This window comes from Microcebus murinus, chromosome 9, assembly GCF_040939455.1.
Source record: "Microcebus murinus isolate Inina chromosome 9, M.murinus_Inina_mat1.0, whole genome shotgun sequence".
In the NCBI taxonomy this organism is placed as follows: domain Eukaryota; kingdom Metazoa; phylum Chordata; class Mammalia; order Primates; family Cheirogaleidae; genus Microcebus; species Microcebus murinus.
Genome location: NC_134112.1, coordinates 28646917 through 28662185, shown reverse-complemented (window position 1 = coordinate 28662185; position 15269 = coordinate 28646917). Strand labels below are relative to the sequence as shown.

General features: G+C 35.0%; 1 protein-coding gene across 6 annotated transcripts in view; it reads right to left on the bottom strand.

The window, feature by feature from the left end:
- The window catches only part of HYCC1 (hyccin PI4KA lipid kinase complex subunit 1), a 100705-nt gene that overhangs the window by 71635 nt on the left and 13801 nt on the right, over positions 1-15269 (bottom strand). For all 6 annotated transcript variants that reach the window (XR_001156171.3, XM_012773301.3, XM_012773305.3 and 3 more), the window contains exon 2: positions 1503-1581. Coding sequence is in view for 5 of the 6 variants with exons in the window: in XM_012773301.3 (XP_012628755.1) it covers positions 1503-1553 (51 nt within the window). In the remaining variant the exon portion in view is untranslated. The remainder of the gene's footprint in view (positions 1-1502; positions 1582-15269) is intronic.

Here is a 15269-nt window from a genome sequence, read left to right as displayed (position 1 = left end):
AAAAACACAAATCTAAAAGGGCCAAATGAATTTAAATACTGTTGTAGCAAACAGTTAAATTTTCTTGTACTGTACTAGTTCAAAGGTACTAGCCTTCTTAAATACCAGTTAAGCTTTCTCACAATTCAGAAGACAAAACTGGAGATGAAAAATAATAGTGGAAAATTATGCTGGGAAATTATTTTTGGCAAAATTTGAAGAAGACAGATGCTTCATACTAAAGTATCATTTGGCAGATGGCTTTTTAAAAATGTAAGGAGGTGATATGGGTTGGGTAGAAGAGAATTAATAAAGATGGACAGATGGATGACGAACCAATATATAAAACAACTCTGTTCTACAACATCACACATAAGATTTGATTTTGAGTCACATATTAAGATTCAGTGACCATTAGAAAATCAAAAAAATTAGGAGTCTAGAAATCTGCTAGATAAATCCACATTCAGCATTAAGAAAGATATAAGATAGTCTGAAAGATAATATTTTATAAATAAATCTGAAAAGACAGAGCTTCAACTATTTGTGAAATCTTAAAATAATGAAATCCTAAGTCTAACCAGGATCTATATATAAAGAAAATACTAATGAGAGTCCATAGCTAGAGCAGACACTGAATGTTTTCACCAAAGGCAAAAATTTGTTTTTAATTTTAAAAATTTAAAATAAAAGATTTACCAAAGCAAATTGTGTTGTCTGTATGCATTTGTGAGACTACTGAATGAGGTTATAAGATTAGGAGCACCGATTATGACCATGGAACAGTATAGAGCTAAAGTACCTACAATACTTTAATTTTTCTGATGAAGATACTGAGACTTGGAGAGGTTATGTGATTTGTCCAACATGATAAAACCACCTAATGGGAGAATTAGAATGAGAACAAAGGGTTTCTGACTCTCAGCTCACTTAATCAATCATGATGGCCTTGGCCTTATGTCACATAGGACATAAAAAGCTAATTAGCTGGTTTAAGGAATACAATTTTAGCTATCATAGAGAGGAGTTCATGAGACAAGAAAACCTTCTTCAGCCACTAATCAAAGGTTATATTATACACTCCTTATATATAGCCACTGGGTTAGCCAGCCAGAGAAAGATCCACTAGTATAAATTTGGGCAAATATCTTCCCATTCTCTCCTCATTGTTGAATATGCCCAGTTCCATTGTCTCCCAAACTGGATGCAACATTTTAACATCGAACCATTGATGGTTGGTTGGAGAGTGACATCAACATTCAAAGACTTTAACCATTCTTTGTAGTGTTGCCATGAAAGGGAAAAAATAAACAAACAAACAAATGAATAAATTCTTTGAACAACTTGGAGAAAAAAAGGAATCAATTTCCCACAAAAGATTACTATGTGTAAATAATTTCCTACTGAGATTTGTTAAAATATACTTCTTCCACAGATATTTAGCTTTTCAGTCATATAAAATTAAAAAGTCACTGGAATTTAATCCCCAGACAAAACTTCTTTAGAAAGAACAGTAAATTTACCTTAAACTCTGACAACCATTCCTCCACAACCCCTTTCTCTGAAGTGAACATCTTTCCACATCTGTTCTAAACCTTCAACCTGAAAATTAACATAGAAAAATGTTAAAATTTTGAATACATTTTCTTTACAGTCAGATTACTATGGGTAGATATAATTCTACAAAGTTAAGTTACATCTTATTTGTAAAATTAAAGTAGTTTCAAACATAAATTACTACATTCATTTCAAAACCAATGTGTACAAAAAACAAGCTTTAAGATGCAAGAATCCTGACAAATGTATAAATATTATAACATGAAACTGGCTCTACAATTTTCATTCAGCTTTCAGCAATGCCAGCTGCAAAACATATTGCATATTTTTCCCTGGTTTTGGTTCAATAATTTCAAAAAGATCGTTTATCTTAAGAAAATTACAGAAAATATTTCAAAATTGTGAAAACATAAAAAGACATGCATCCAAACGGACTTTATTAAAAGCATTAAAGTAATTTAATTTGCTTATATGTCAGTTCTTTACAATGGTAACTATCAAGGCAAGCCATTCGGTTTTTTGAGAGCTTAAAATATTCATTTTTTAAAAAGTAAAAGTGACAATATTCAAGACAATGACCATATTTAACAATAGTTATTTAGAAGACTGGGATTTACTTAAGTATAAATAAGAAAAAAAAATAAGTTAAAGGGAAAGCAAAACAGTTTTATCTCAAACAAAATTTTTGTCAAAGTATAATGTATTTTTCTTTACCCATCCAGATGTATGGAATTGGGTTTAGAAACTGTTTCCTGAGGAAAACTTTAGCTCTATTTGAATTTCCTAACCTCCTAATTCAGGCATAAACCCTGCATTAGGCTTCTTAATCATCAAAATAACAATGTAGTAGAAACTATCTTATTTTTTAGAATAAAAGAAATGCCCCATCTTATCCTTAGATCAAATCAGACTATCAGAAAACCACATATTTATACTATGTTATTGATTTTATAGAATTATCTGTTCAGATAAACTGGCTTTGGAATTACATTTATTCCCCTTAAATACTAATAGAGGAGAAAATTCACATGTTGAGTTTTCAGTAACAGGAAAAACTCTCCTTTAGAGTCATTTGATTGTTTTTATATTATGGGTACTGTGAGTTTCATAACTGATTCTCTTTGCTTTGATTCTAATAAAATTGGGAGCCAAAGTTTCTGTCCTAACTCTGTACACAAAAAAGCAGGCCTACCTTAATCTTATTTATTGTTTTATTTTATATTCTTACCTTATTTTCTTTCTACCTGTATCTACTTAGTTTTATCCTATTATGCAAATTTGTGGAACAAAGTAAATATAAATGCACATAAGTTTTCTTTTGTATACATTCCACTGTTCATCTAATAAATTAAGACAGAAAGTTACCACAAATAGAACCACACTACATCAAGTTACATAGACTTGGAGAGTAACATTTTTACAAAAATTCAAAATAATTATCTTGTTAAAATTAAGGTTAATTTTTAAAAGATTAAAAGGAATCAAGAGCAATATGCAAAGGACCAAGAATAGTCAAGGGCAATCTTGAAGAACAACAGAGCTAGAGGACTTGGACTTTCAGATGTCAAGGCTTAGTATAAAACTTACCAAAAATTATAGTGATTAAGCCAGTGTGGTACTATAATAAGGGTAGAAAAACAAGCCAATGGAACAGACTAGAGTGGCCAGAAACAGACCTACACATATATATGGTCACCTAATTTATGACAAAAGTGACACTGCAATTTAGTGAAGAAAGGATAGTCTTTATAATAAATGTGGCTAGGTCAACTGTATAGCTACATGGGGAGGGAAAAAAAGAACCATGACCCCCTAACTTATAGAGCATCAAAAAACAGTTCCAGCTGGATCATAGATTTAATTGTGAACAGTAAAACATGAAGCTTTTAGAAGAAAACATAAGAAAGTACTTTCATAACCTTAGGGTAGGCAAAGGCTTCTAAAACAAGCAGCACAAAATCATAAGGGGGAAAAAGGATAAATTGGACTTCATCAAAAATAAAAACTTCTATTCACCAAAATATACCACTAGGAGAATGAAAAGGCAAAGCCAGAGAGTGGGAGAAGATATTTGCAATTCATATGTATTACAAAAGTCACATATCCAGAATATATAAAGAACTCTTATAAATTATTAAGAAAAAGGCAGACAAACCTGTAGGAAAAACCAGACCATCACTTATCCAAATGAAAACTTAATATATGAAAGGTGTTCAACCTTGTTAGTCATCAGGGAAATGAAATACACCGTACACACACACTCAAGTATGGCTAAAATGAAAGACAGATCATACCAAGTGTTGAAAAAGAAACAACAATATTCAGACACAGCTAGTGTGAATGCAAATTGGTATAATATCTTGGAAAACGCTTTGGCAATATCCTCTAAACTTGAATACATGCACACTCTATGCATCCAGCAATTTCACCCATAAAAACATACTCAACATAAATGTGGACATATGTTTTCTGAAAGATATATTCAGGTATGTTCACAGAAGCAGTTTTTTAAAAATAACCAAAAACTAGAAACAAACCAAATTGCTCAACAAGAATAGAATGAATAAATTACAGTATATGTACCACGCTTGGAATTCTATACAACAAAATATATCTTTGAATGAACAAACTATATCAGTGTCACAATGTTAGGTAAAAGCATCAAAAGAGTACTTACTATATTTTTATATAAACTTCAAGAACAGGAAAAACTAATTGTGTTATAAGTTGGGATAATGATTGCCCTTGAGGGTTACCTTGTGGGTTCTAGTAATATTCTGCTTCTTGATTTAGGTCCTGGTTACACAGGTGGGTACATTTGGTAAAATATTACCAGGCTGAACCTTCATGATTTGTGCATTTTTCTGTGTGTATGCTATACATCAGCAATACCAGTCAGCCCCAGGCCTCTTACCTTCCACTTGATAGAGATCAAACAGGAGCCCTCATTGTATAGCTGAGCTCACATGAACTCACTTGTTTAGTAGGCCTGCAAACTCAGAGTAAAACCCTCCCTCTCCATACTTCTTTGTCTCCTTCTGCAGAACTCAAAAGGGAGTCTGAGAAATGCCTCCCTACCCTGAAACTTTCACAGTCTCCCCACCACTGTCTGCTGTAGATCCACCAGGATTAAAGTCATTATTCCCTTCATCCGGTTTATGTCAGACACCACAAGAAGCTACAGACTCCCAGGTTACACTCATTTCCCACACACTAATCTTTATAACTCTTCTCTACATCCTCTGTTTTGCTCCCATCTCCCCTCCCATCCTAATTCTGTTTCGTTTTGTTTTGTTTTTTATTTTAGCGCATTATGGGGGGTACAAGTGTTAAGGTTATATATATTGCCCATGCTCCCCCTTCCCCCTCGAGTAAGAGCTTCAAGCCTGTCCATCCCCCACCATCCTAATTCTGGAAGGAGGAAATACTTCCAGGGAGTACCCTCTGGAATTAACAGTCTATTACCAGCAAAATCCTCTACATTAACAGTTCTTCAAATATGTGTCGCTTTGTTCTTTTTGGAAGACACTGTTTTCCCTGCATGCAATCTTCTCAAAGACTGACTGCTTTTCCTCATATAGCCCTGGAAGAAACCACTGGGCCTAAAGGTAAAGAAGGTGTGTTCCTTCCTCCTTATTACCACTCCAGATCATTCTCCCTCCCTCCCCTAGAGCCATCTACTCTAAACTGCTCAGAAACTATCAATCCACCCCATATGCTTGCCCTGCTCCATCCCTTCATTTCTACATTATCTGAGCTCCTGGCTCACTTTTTCAAACTACTCCTGCTTAAATTCTTTATTTTTTTCTCACACTCTAATTCTTTTTTTTTTTTTTTTTTTTTTTTTTTTTTTGTTCTTCTGACAGTGCTTTAATGGGGTTCCCTTTAAACTTGCATGATGCGGAAGACCCAGCCCGGCAGCGTGCAAGCTGCTATATACCCCAGAAGTACAACCCCTAAGCTGCGATAGGCCGCTCAACTGTCGAGCCACCAAAGCATTAGCCCATATCAGGACCCTTTGTTTGCATTCTCGCGCCACAGGGCAACCGACAATTATGCGTGCGCTGAACTTGTTAGCTGCTCTAGGCAAAGCCGGAAACAGGCGCCAACTTGTAATGGCGTTGACACCGCGCCCCACATCTCCCCCTGTTTTATTAATTTAATGAGAGCTGAGCAACCGTTCAGCACCGTCCTTCGACCGTGCGATCAAGATTGCAGAGCCTCACTTTTACCAGCAACCACCTATCCTCGTGCAATGAGCACAACTCGGAGGTGTGCAAAGGCTGGCTGTGGGATAGGAGACATGCCTTATTTGGTGCAATGGGAGAGACCCCTCAGAGTGCAAAGGCCATGTCTACTTAAATACCTGGGGGTAGGAGCGGGTGCAACCCAAAACTAGGGTAACCTTTTAGCATGGTCAACCACACCTGTGCAGACTGTCTCAGTTTAAGCGCAGCAAATGTCTGTGCCAATACCACATGGTCCGTGGCTGCAAGACCGAAACAAAGTCATAGAGCTAGGAGCTTCAACAGAAACAGGAATGTATCTAGGCAAGCAAGTAACAATGGCAGAGGGGTGAGACGTGGCATTCCAACACAATGTATAATTGCACGTATTAGAGGAACAGTTCACATGTCACACTCTAATTCTTAATTCCTAGAACTCTGCTCCAACAATATTGTCTTTCCCCCTGCCCCAGCTACTCAATCCTATGACCATAACCTAAACCAGCTGTTCTCAAACATTTTGGTCAGGGCCACTATACACTGTTAAATATTGAGCCAACCTCATGAAACACTCAATAGCCAAAGCTAGAACAATTTGAGCAACAAAACAAATAATGTAATATTGAATTATAACCCAAAGTATAAAATAAATATATGTGAGGCCAAACTGATATAAATAAATGATTAAACAAATAATATAATAAGAAACAAATCTTCCTTACAGGAGAATTCACAATAATAGATGTAGGTATTCTCCCCTCCAGGAGGTAAAGGTTAGGCCTTGCCTCCTCATTGAAGGTAGGCTGGACACAGTATTAGAATTCACTTCCAAAAAAGAAAGTATGGAAAAAGGAAAATAATAACTACATAGTGGAGAAAAACCTGGCAAACACTGCCCTGAACAAGGTTAACATCAGTCATGATGTCATGTGAATATCATGTACCACCTGATATGATGTGATAAAAAGGGTACTTTACCTCTGTGGTATTCTTTCCAAGACTCATAAACCCAGTATATTTATGAGAAAAACATTAGAAGAAACTCAATTTGAAGGATGTTCTACAAAGTCTCTGACTGTTACTCCTCAAAATTGACATGGTCATGAAAATCAAGAAAGACTGAGAAACTCTCACAAACCATAGGAGACCAAGATGAAATGACAACTAAATGCAATTTATCTCCGGGATTAAATCCTGTAACAGAAAAAGGACAATAATGAAAAAAACCAGAGAGATCCTAATAAAGTCTGGAATTTAGTCAATAATAATGTAATAGTAATGACAAATGTACAATTATAATGTAAGATGACAACATTAAGGGAAATAAACTGTGGTACCTAGGTATTCTTTATACTATCTTTGCATCTTTTCTATATCTAAAATTATTTGAGACAAAAAGTTATTTTTTTTATTTTTTAAACATCTCACTGGTAGACAATAAATTATTTTAAAAATTAAGGCCCCCAAAAGAGCTTTTTATTTATATAGGTTAATATTATCTATATTTATTATGCATATAAGATTATAAGAATTGAAAAATTCAAATGGCATTCATATAGTTTTAAATTAGCAAATCAAGCCAGTTCCTGGAGGATATTATGCTAAGTGAAATAAGCCAGGCACACAAAAAATAAAATAAGCCAGGCACAGAGAGACAAATATTACATTATCTCATTTATATGTGGAATCTAAAGAAGTCAAACTCATAGAAACAGAGAGTAGAATGGAGGTTGCCAGGGGCTGGGGGATGGAGAGATGTTGGTCAAAGTGTAAAAAGTTTCAGTTAGAAAGGATGAATAAGTTCTGGTGATATAATATATAGCACCATAACTACAGTTAATAATAACTATTATATTTAAGAAAATAGATCTTAAATGTTCTCATCACACAGAAAAAGATAAGCACGTGAGTTGATAGAACTGTTAATTAGCATGATTTAATCATTTCAGAACATATTCATATGTTAAAACATCATGTACACGGTAAACATATATTCTATTTGTTAATTATACTTAATAGAGCTTTAAAAACCTACATATAGTAAAACTTACAAAATTCTTTCAATCCATAAGTTTGTTTTAACTCCATAAAAGGAAGTATATCTTAAGAAGACGGCCGGGCGCTGTGGCTCACGCCTGTAATCCTAGCTCTTGGGAGGCCGAGGCGGGCGGATTGCTCAAGGTCAGGAGTTCAAAACCAGCCTGAGCAAGAGCGAGACCCCGTCTCTACTATAAACAGAAAGAAATTAATTGGCCAACTGATATATATATATAAAAAATTAGCCGGGCATAGTGGCACATGCCTGTAGTCCCAGCTACTCGGGAGGCTGAGGCAGAAGGATCACTCGAGCCCAGGAGTTTGAGGTTGCTGTGAGCTAGGCTGACGCCACGGCACTCACTCTAGCCTGGGCAACAAAGTGAGACTCTGTCTCAAAAAAAAAAAAAAAAAAAAAGAAGAGAAAGTATATAAACATTAAAAATGGTCCTTGAAATATTAATACATTATATGGAAAAGAGGACAATGAAATTCTACAAAGTACAGAATAAGCATTTCAAGAAATAGAATATGAAAATCCAACCATATTTGCTAGTTGTTATCAGCTTTTTTTTTATCCTTATCACATATAGTAACATTGTAAAAAATTCTGCTGGGCACAGTGGCTCACACCTATAATCCTAGCACTTTCGGAGGCCAACGCAGGAGGATCCCTTGAACTCAGGACTTCGAGACCAGTTTGAGCAAGAGCAAGACCCAGTCTCTACTAAAAATAGAAACATTAGCCTGGCGTCATGGCTTGTGCCTGCAGTCCCAGCCAGCTACTTGGGAGGCTGAGGCAGGAGGATTACCTGAGCAGGGGAGTTAGAGGTTGCAGTGAGCTATGATGACACCACTGCACTCTACCCAGGGCAACAGAGACAGATTCAATCTGTCTCTGTTTTTTCAATTAAAAAAAAAAAAAAAACTCTTTCCATTGGTTCTGGGATTAGTAGCCATTATGACTAAAGGAATCACTAAAGACTAGGTAGAGCAAAAAGCAAAGTGGCAAAGTGACCACAAGATAGAGAAAATGATTTAAAAACTGTTTCTCTCTACCATCAAGCAGCAAGAGGCTCTCTACAGTTGCTAACCCACCCTGATGTTTCATATACAATATGTAACCTATTAACATTTATGGCAAAGTCTTGATTATGTAACTCTGCAGGTTTTATAAACCTAATTAGATGTCTCAAGTAATATTCAAAATATACTCTCACATTTTAAAAAATTTTATTATTCTCAAAGGTAAAAGGAACAAAATTAAAATAGATGTCTCCTGCTGTGTAACTAACTTCCTATTTTTCTCAAATATGTTCCAAAGCAGAATATTTAAAATTATATTAGAAAGCTTGCTAGGTTCTATACAGTACTTCATGAGAAGAATTAGTCTGTATAAAATTAACTTTTTATATTTCTAATATATAATAAAATCTTTCTAAATCTAGTGTCTTATTTTTCAATCCCCACTTAATATTATTATCTAATCCTAACAATGATTATCAAATGTCATCTTTTAAGTGTTGTCAACAAAGACATACAACATTATAATTTTTTTTTTTTTTGACAGGATCTTACTCTGTTGCCTGGGCTAAAGTGCAATGGCATTATTATAGTTCACTGCAGCCTCAAACTCCTGGACTCAAGCAATCCTCCTGCTTCAGCTTTCTAAGCAGCTAGGACTACAGGCGTGTGCCACCATGCCTGACTAATGTTTCTAGTTTTGGTAGACATGGAAGTAGGGAGTCTCACTATGTTGCTCAGGTTGGTCTCAAACTCCTGGCATCCAGAGATCTTCCCACCTTGGCCTCCCAGAGTGCTGGGATTATAGATGCGAGCCACTGTGCCTGACCCCTATAATTTGTTTTGTAAAAAAGAATATAAGAGAACAAATAAATTTATAACTTTCACTGTAAAACCAAAAATTCCCTTATTCTTACTATTATTTCACATTTTTCCCTTCATCATTAAGTATTAGCTATAAACTACTACAAAAATTTGTATAACCATTTGCTTTATATCATTATGAAAATCAAGATTCTACAAATTTATAGAACCAAATTTCTATAAATGGATTGTGACACATCATAAAGTTTTAAACTTCTATGCAATGAGGCCATTGCCACAGTTAAATTAAGCACCACCAGAAGGTTATCAAAAATTCTTAAAAAAAAAAAAAAAAAGAATTCCTACATAAATTTTAAGAAAGGAGAGCAGAAGGAAATGTTTAGATTATGTTACAGAATAAAATTAACTTAATCTTAGGCTTTTACTGCTTAGAAACTGACCAGTCGACAGAAGAGTCCTGTGAAAGAATATCTGTGCTATTGCTTGAAAAGAAGTGTTGCTGCTGTCTCACTGCCTACTTGTGTCCTCAAGGGAATAAAGCTGCCTCTCAAGGCACAGGGAAGGAATACATAATAATTTATAGGGCAAATAAGAGAGGTGTGAGAAGTCTTTCCAAAGGCCCATTACTTAGGCCTATTCTCCCCATAAATCATTAAACAAGTGTCTGGTTATCAAGAGTAGAGCATAGGTTTTCACTCAAGAAAATGTTTGTTGACTAAAGCATCTTCTGCCTAGCTCAAGGACAAATAAGATCATGTTGGGATAGCCACCAACATGGCTGCTATGGCAACCAGCCCAATGTGTTTCTGTTGGAAAAGCTAGTACAACTAGAAGAAAGATAACAATCCTTGTTCCCATTTCCCATTTTTCCATCTTCCTATTCTTCTCAAATCCTCCAGGACTTCAGAAGAATATTTTGTCCAGGAAAAGAATATCTGACTTGAACTTTAATAAGAGAAGTTAGAAAAATATTTTTCAACAACCACGTTGACCAAAATAATAGTTTCACAATGCTGTGAAACTTCTGAGGCCAACAGTTCCTGCCCTTAGATTTCTAAAAGATTCTTTGCAAATATTCTCCCTTTTGTTTTTGTTTTTTGGTTTTTTTAATGGCAACAGCTGTGTTCCAATAAAACTTTTATTTACAAGAACAGAAGTAGACTGAATTGACTCTTAGAACATAGTTTGCCAACCCCTGATCTAGAGCCATGTTTTCTAGACTGTGTGTCATAAGCCATAAATTTAATTTAGTAAGATGCAATTGGCATGTAGAAAATATTGGAGTATAGCACACGAAGTCTTAAGCATTGAGTTTTAAAAATGGTTTCAGTTATATATACATACACACATAAGTACATAATGTGTGTTCAGGGTCATTTGGTGTAAAACATATTTCTTACATGGATTGTGGCCAAAAAGATTGAGTAACACTAATTTATTGTTTTGTTTGTTTTGAGACAGAGTTTCACTCTGTTGCCCGTGCTACAGTGCCATGGCGCCAGCCTAGCTCACAGCAACCTCAAACTCCTGGCTCAAGCAATCCTCCTGCCTCAGCCTCCTGCCTCGGCCTCCAGAGTAGCTGAGACTATAGGCATGCACCACCATGCCCAGCTAATTTTTTCTATATATTTTTAGTTATCCAGCCAATTTCTTTCTATTTTTTTAGTAGAGACAGGATCTTGCTCTTGCTCAGGCTGGTCCTTGTTACCATTGTTACCTTGTTACCAGGCATCCTTGTTACCATTACTGCTTAGCAAAGCCTTGGTAGGCTATGTCAAAGAATTCAAAGAGATTCTTTTTCTTCACCACTGCTGGTATTTCCTTCCACTGCTCTAGACGAGGGTCTACTCCTTTGGGATTATGGGCGCAGGTATGGAGAAGAAGAACACTTTGCTCTGGCAAACATATTTTACGTTCAGTTGAGATGTCTTTCTGCCCAAACCATCCTGGGGAAATCACACACCCATCTTCAGGGATGCTGGCATGCTGCTACAAGGTTATCAATACTATGACCCCAAGACTTGCAGCTTTGACTTCACTGGTGCTATGGAGGGCATTTCAAAAATACCCTTTTGTTTTTTGAGCTAGCTTTCAAATACCCTTGACTAAGGTCACCTGCAATTTATCGACAAATTAGATTTATTTTAAATAAGAGCAGCCAAAATGGTGAGATCGCTGGGAACCGTGGCACTGAGATGAACATTTCTTGTTGACATTAACGTAACACATGCCTCAGTGGTTCAACATTTTTTAAAAATTTTTTTCAAATAAAAATTGTATAACATAATTTTAAAGTTTAAAATCGTGCTAGCAATTACAGGCAAAGTTGAGTCCAGATAGTGTAAGCATAAATAACATATAGTAAGCATCTAATAAATATGTTTTGAATAGAGGAATAAATTTCACCTTTCGTAATGTCTGTCAAATTTACCATCTGCTCTCCATCTCCACAGCAACACCCTGAGTCTGGGTCTTTATTGCCTCTGCCTGTGCTGTTCACACAGCCTTCCTGCTCCTGGTTTCTTCCCTTCTCCAGTGCACCAGGCACACTGCTGCCACACTTCCTGAAACACCACTTTTCTCCTGAACATACCATGACATCAGATCTACCAGATCTTCCACATCAAACTCTCCCTATAATCTAACCATAATTTACCTATCCAAATTTTATTTTTCACTATTCTCCAAAATACACCATGCCATTCCAACTTTAATGTCTTCGCCTATGCTTCTTCTCCTCCATATTATACCTTCCTTATACTCCTCAGCTTTTTACAGTCTACCCAGGAAAAATTCAGGGCTCATGTTGATAAAGTATATGGGTTTGCACAGTGAGCTGCTAGGAGAGAACTGTGGCACTGCATCTGTGAGTCACACACAACAGCATCATCTGATTAGTTATTTTAAAGATTGATTGATTTTCTAAACTTGGCTCAGAAAAATCTCTTATTAGAATTTTATAAAAATTCTAAAGAGTTCATCAATATAAGTTATGCCTTTTGTTAAATACAAAAAGATCACAAATAAATTATTTTAAATTTAGTATTGGGTAAAAATTCACAAGAGCAGATTATGGGCTGAATAAGGTTTTCCAAAATGTTTGTACCATCTTTTATAAAATGTACTTACAGTATTCACTAAATGATTCAAGTGTTACCTGAGTAAATAAAAGGCCAGTAAGCCCTGATAACTAAGACACAAATTGTAAAATTTATGTTGACAGATTTTAAGAGATCAGTGTAAAAATTCTGGTGTAAAACTGACATCCATAGTATTCACTGATGTGATTTTTGCATCCATAATTGATAATGCATGGTCAGTAGCATAGTGATTAGGAATGCTTTTTACATATTCACTAGAACAGAATATCAAGTTGACAAATTTGTAATTCATCCCCTGTCCAGCTCATACAATTTATCCATATGGTAGGCTGGGCAGGGCCAGAGTGAGAACAAAGGAACAGGACAAGGCAAAAACAGACATAGAATGGGAGGTCATCTTAACGGCAACCCATTCAATATTTTTATATATGCAAAAAGTCAATATTACTATATATTCAAATTGCAACATTAATAATTCAACAAGCCCTTGAGTGCCTACTGAGTATAATCCAAAATATTTTGATTAATATTACTTTGCACTATTATATTAGCAAAAGAATATTAAAATGAGGTCTGTGTCCTTAAGGAGATTGTAATCCAAATGGCAAAGGAAGAGAGACAGGAGTAGATGAGAGGAAAAATGAATCAAGGTAGCACCCTACATTTTCTAGAGAAATAATTACAAGTGCAATCATGACAAAATTATCAGAAATACACAAAATCAGCAATAAAGAGTTTAAAACAAGGGTTCTGTTTACTATGCAACTATAAAAATTATGAAATTTCCATCAAGAAAGAAAATAAAACATAGAAACAAAAAAAACTATGAACACTTGGGTAAAACATTAATCTCCTATCTCTGCTAATAGGTTTCTTTATTGGAGATTTTTAAAAATTGCTACACGTAAATCTTTTCTACATAATTAAGAAATGTGCATCCTTCTCACTGTTGCTATCCCACTCTTCAAAAGAAAACACAATTGTATATTATTCCAAACTTTTTTCTATACATATACTATATAATCAGCAGTTCTGAAAATTCTTTACGCTTAAAAATTATTCACAACACCAAAGAACTTTTGCCTATGGTGGTTACATTTACTAATATTTATCATATTTGAAATTATTAATAAAAATTTTAAATACTCATTTAAAAATAATAATAAATCCATTACATGTCAACATAAATAATATATTTTTATTAAAAATAAGTTTCTTAAACAAGAAAATTAGTGAGAATAGTAGCACTGTCTCACATATTTGCAATTTTTTTAATGTCTTGGCTTAATAGAACACAGCTAGAGCCTCATAACTGCTTAAGTATTCAAACTGATATGACAGTTTTGTTTTGGCTGAGCAGATACATCTCAACCAAAATAAATATATCTGCTCAACCAAATAGATATATATATATACATGTATACATAGTTTATATACATGTATACATAGTTCATTTGTGTTTTGATTTTTCTACCAACAACAAAAAAATGGAATCACACTCCACCAAAACTTAATGTTTCACCTAATATATCATGGACCATTTTTTTCATGTATGGTAGACTATTACTATTATATTTAAGGCCCTCAACAAATGACGCCTCCTGTTATTTATGCCTTTGTGTAGTCCTCTCCCACATCAATGTTGGGCTTAGCAAAATGAAATGTTTCCACCAACGGACCTCAACAAGCATAATGCAAAGAGAGGCTTACTAAGGGCTTGCACCTAGGGCATGTCCTCCTGAAATACTCCTTAGGAGCAGCCACCTTGCTAAAAGAGCTGAGGGATAGACATCTGGATGAGAAGTCACATGGAAGAGACCTTGGAGGATGAGAAGAATTTTTAACTATTTGACAAAGTTTAAAAGTTTTTTTTTTAATAAAAGGATTTCTCAGAGCCTTTAACATGCTAAATCTGTATTATGAATCTCTAAGGTGTTTAGAATGAAATATTTTCCCAAGTGTATTTGACCATGGGATCCTTTGCTGTCCAAACACAACTGGCATCACTAAGAATACAATCTGGAAAGTGCTTAGTGTGACCAAATGTGTCATACACAGCAATGATACATGTCCATGGATAATGTTGTGATGACTAACATTCTTTAAGCACTTATGTTTTTGGCACTGTGCTAAGTGCTTTATGGAAATTTTAATTCAATCTTCATAGCCCTCCTATTGGGTAAATTAACATAATCTTCATTTCACAAAAAAGAAAGCTAACACTTAAAAAAATAACTTGCCCAAGGTAACACACTACAGTAGTAGCTGAGCTAGGATTAGAATCCATGCAGCCCAACTCCAGAGTCCCCTTTCTAATCACCATTCATGTTATCAATCCCTACCCTTGGTACATAAACAATTCAAAGGTTATACCCTATGTTTCATGAACAATTTATTCTTTTATTCTTTCTGCTTCCTAATTTTTTCATTCTAAATTGAAAACTGGGATATTTTCATCTGAAATAAATTGGTAGGAGAAAGTAAATTATACAGGTGACTCTATTTGGCAGCCAAGTTGAAAACT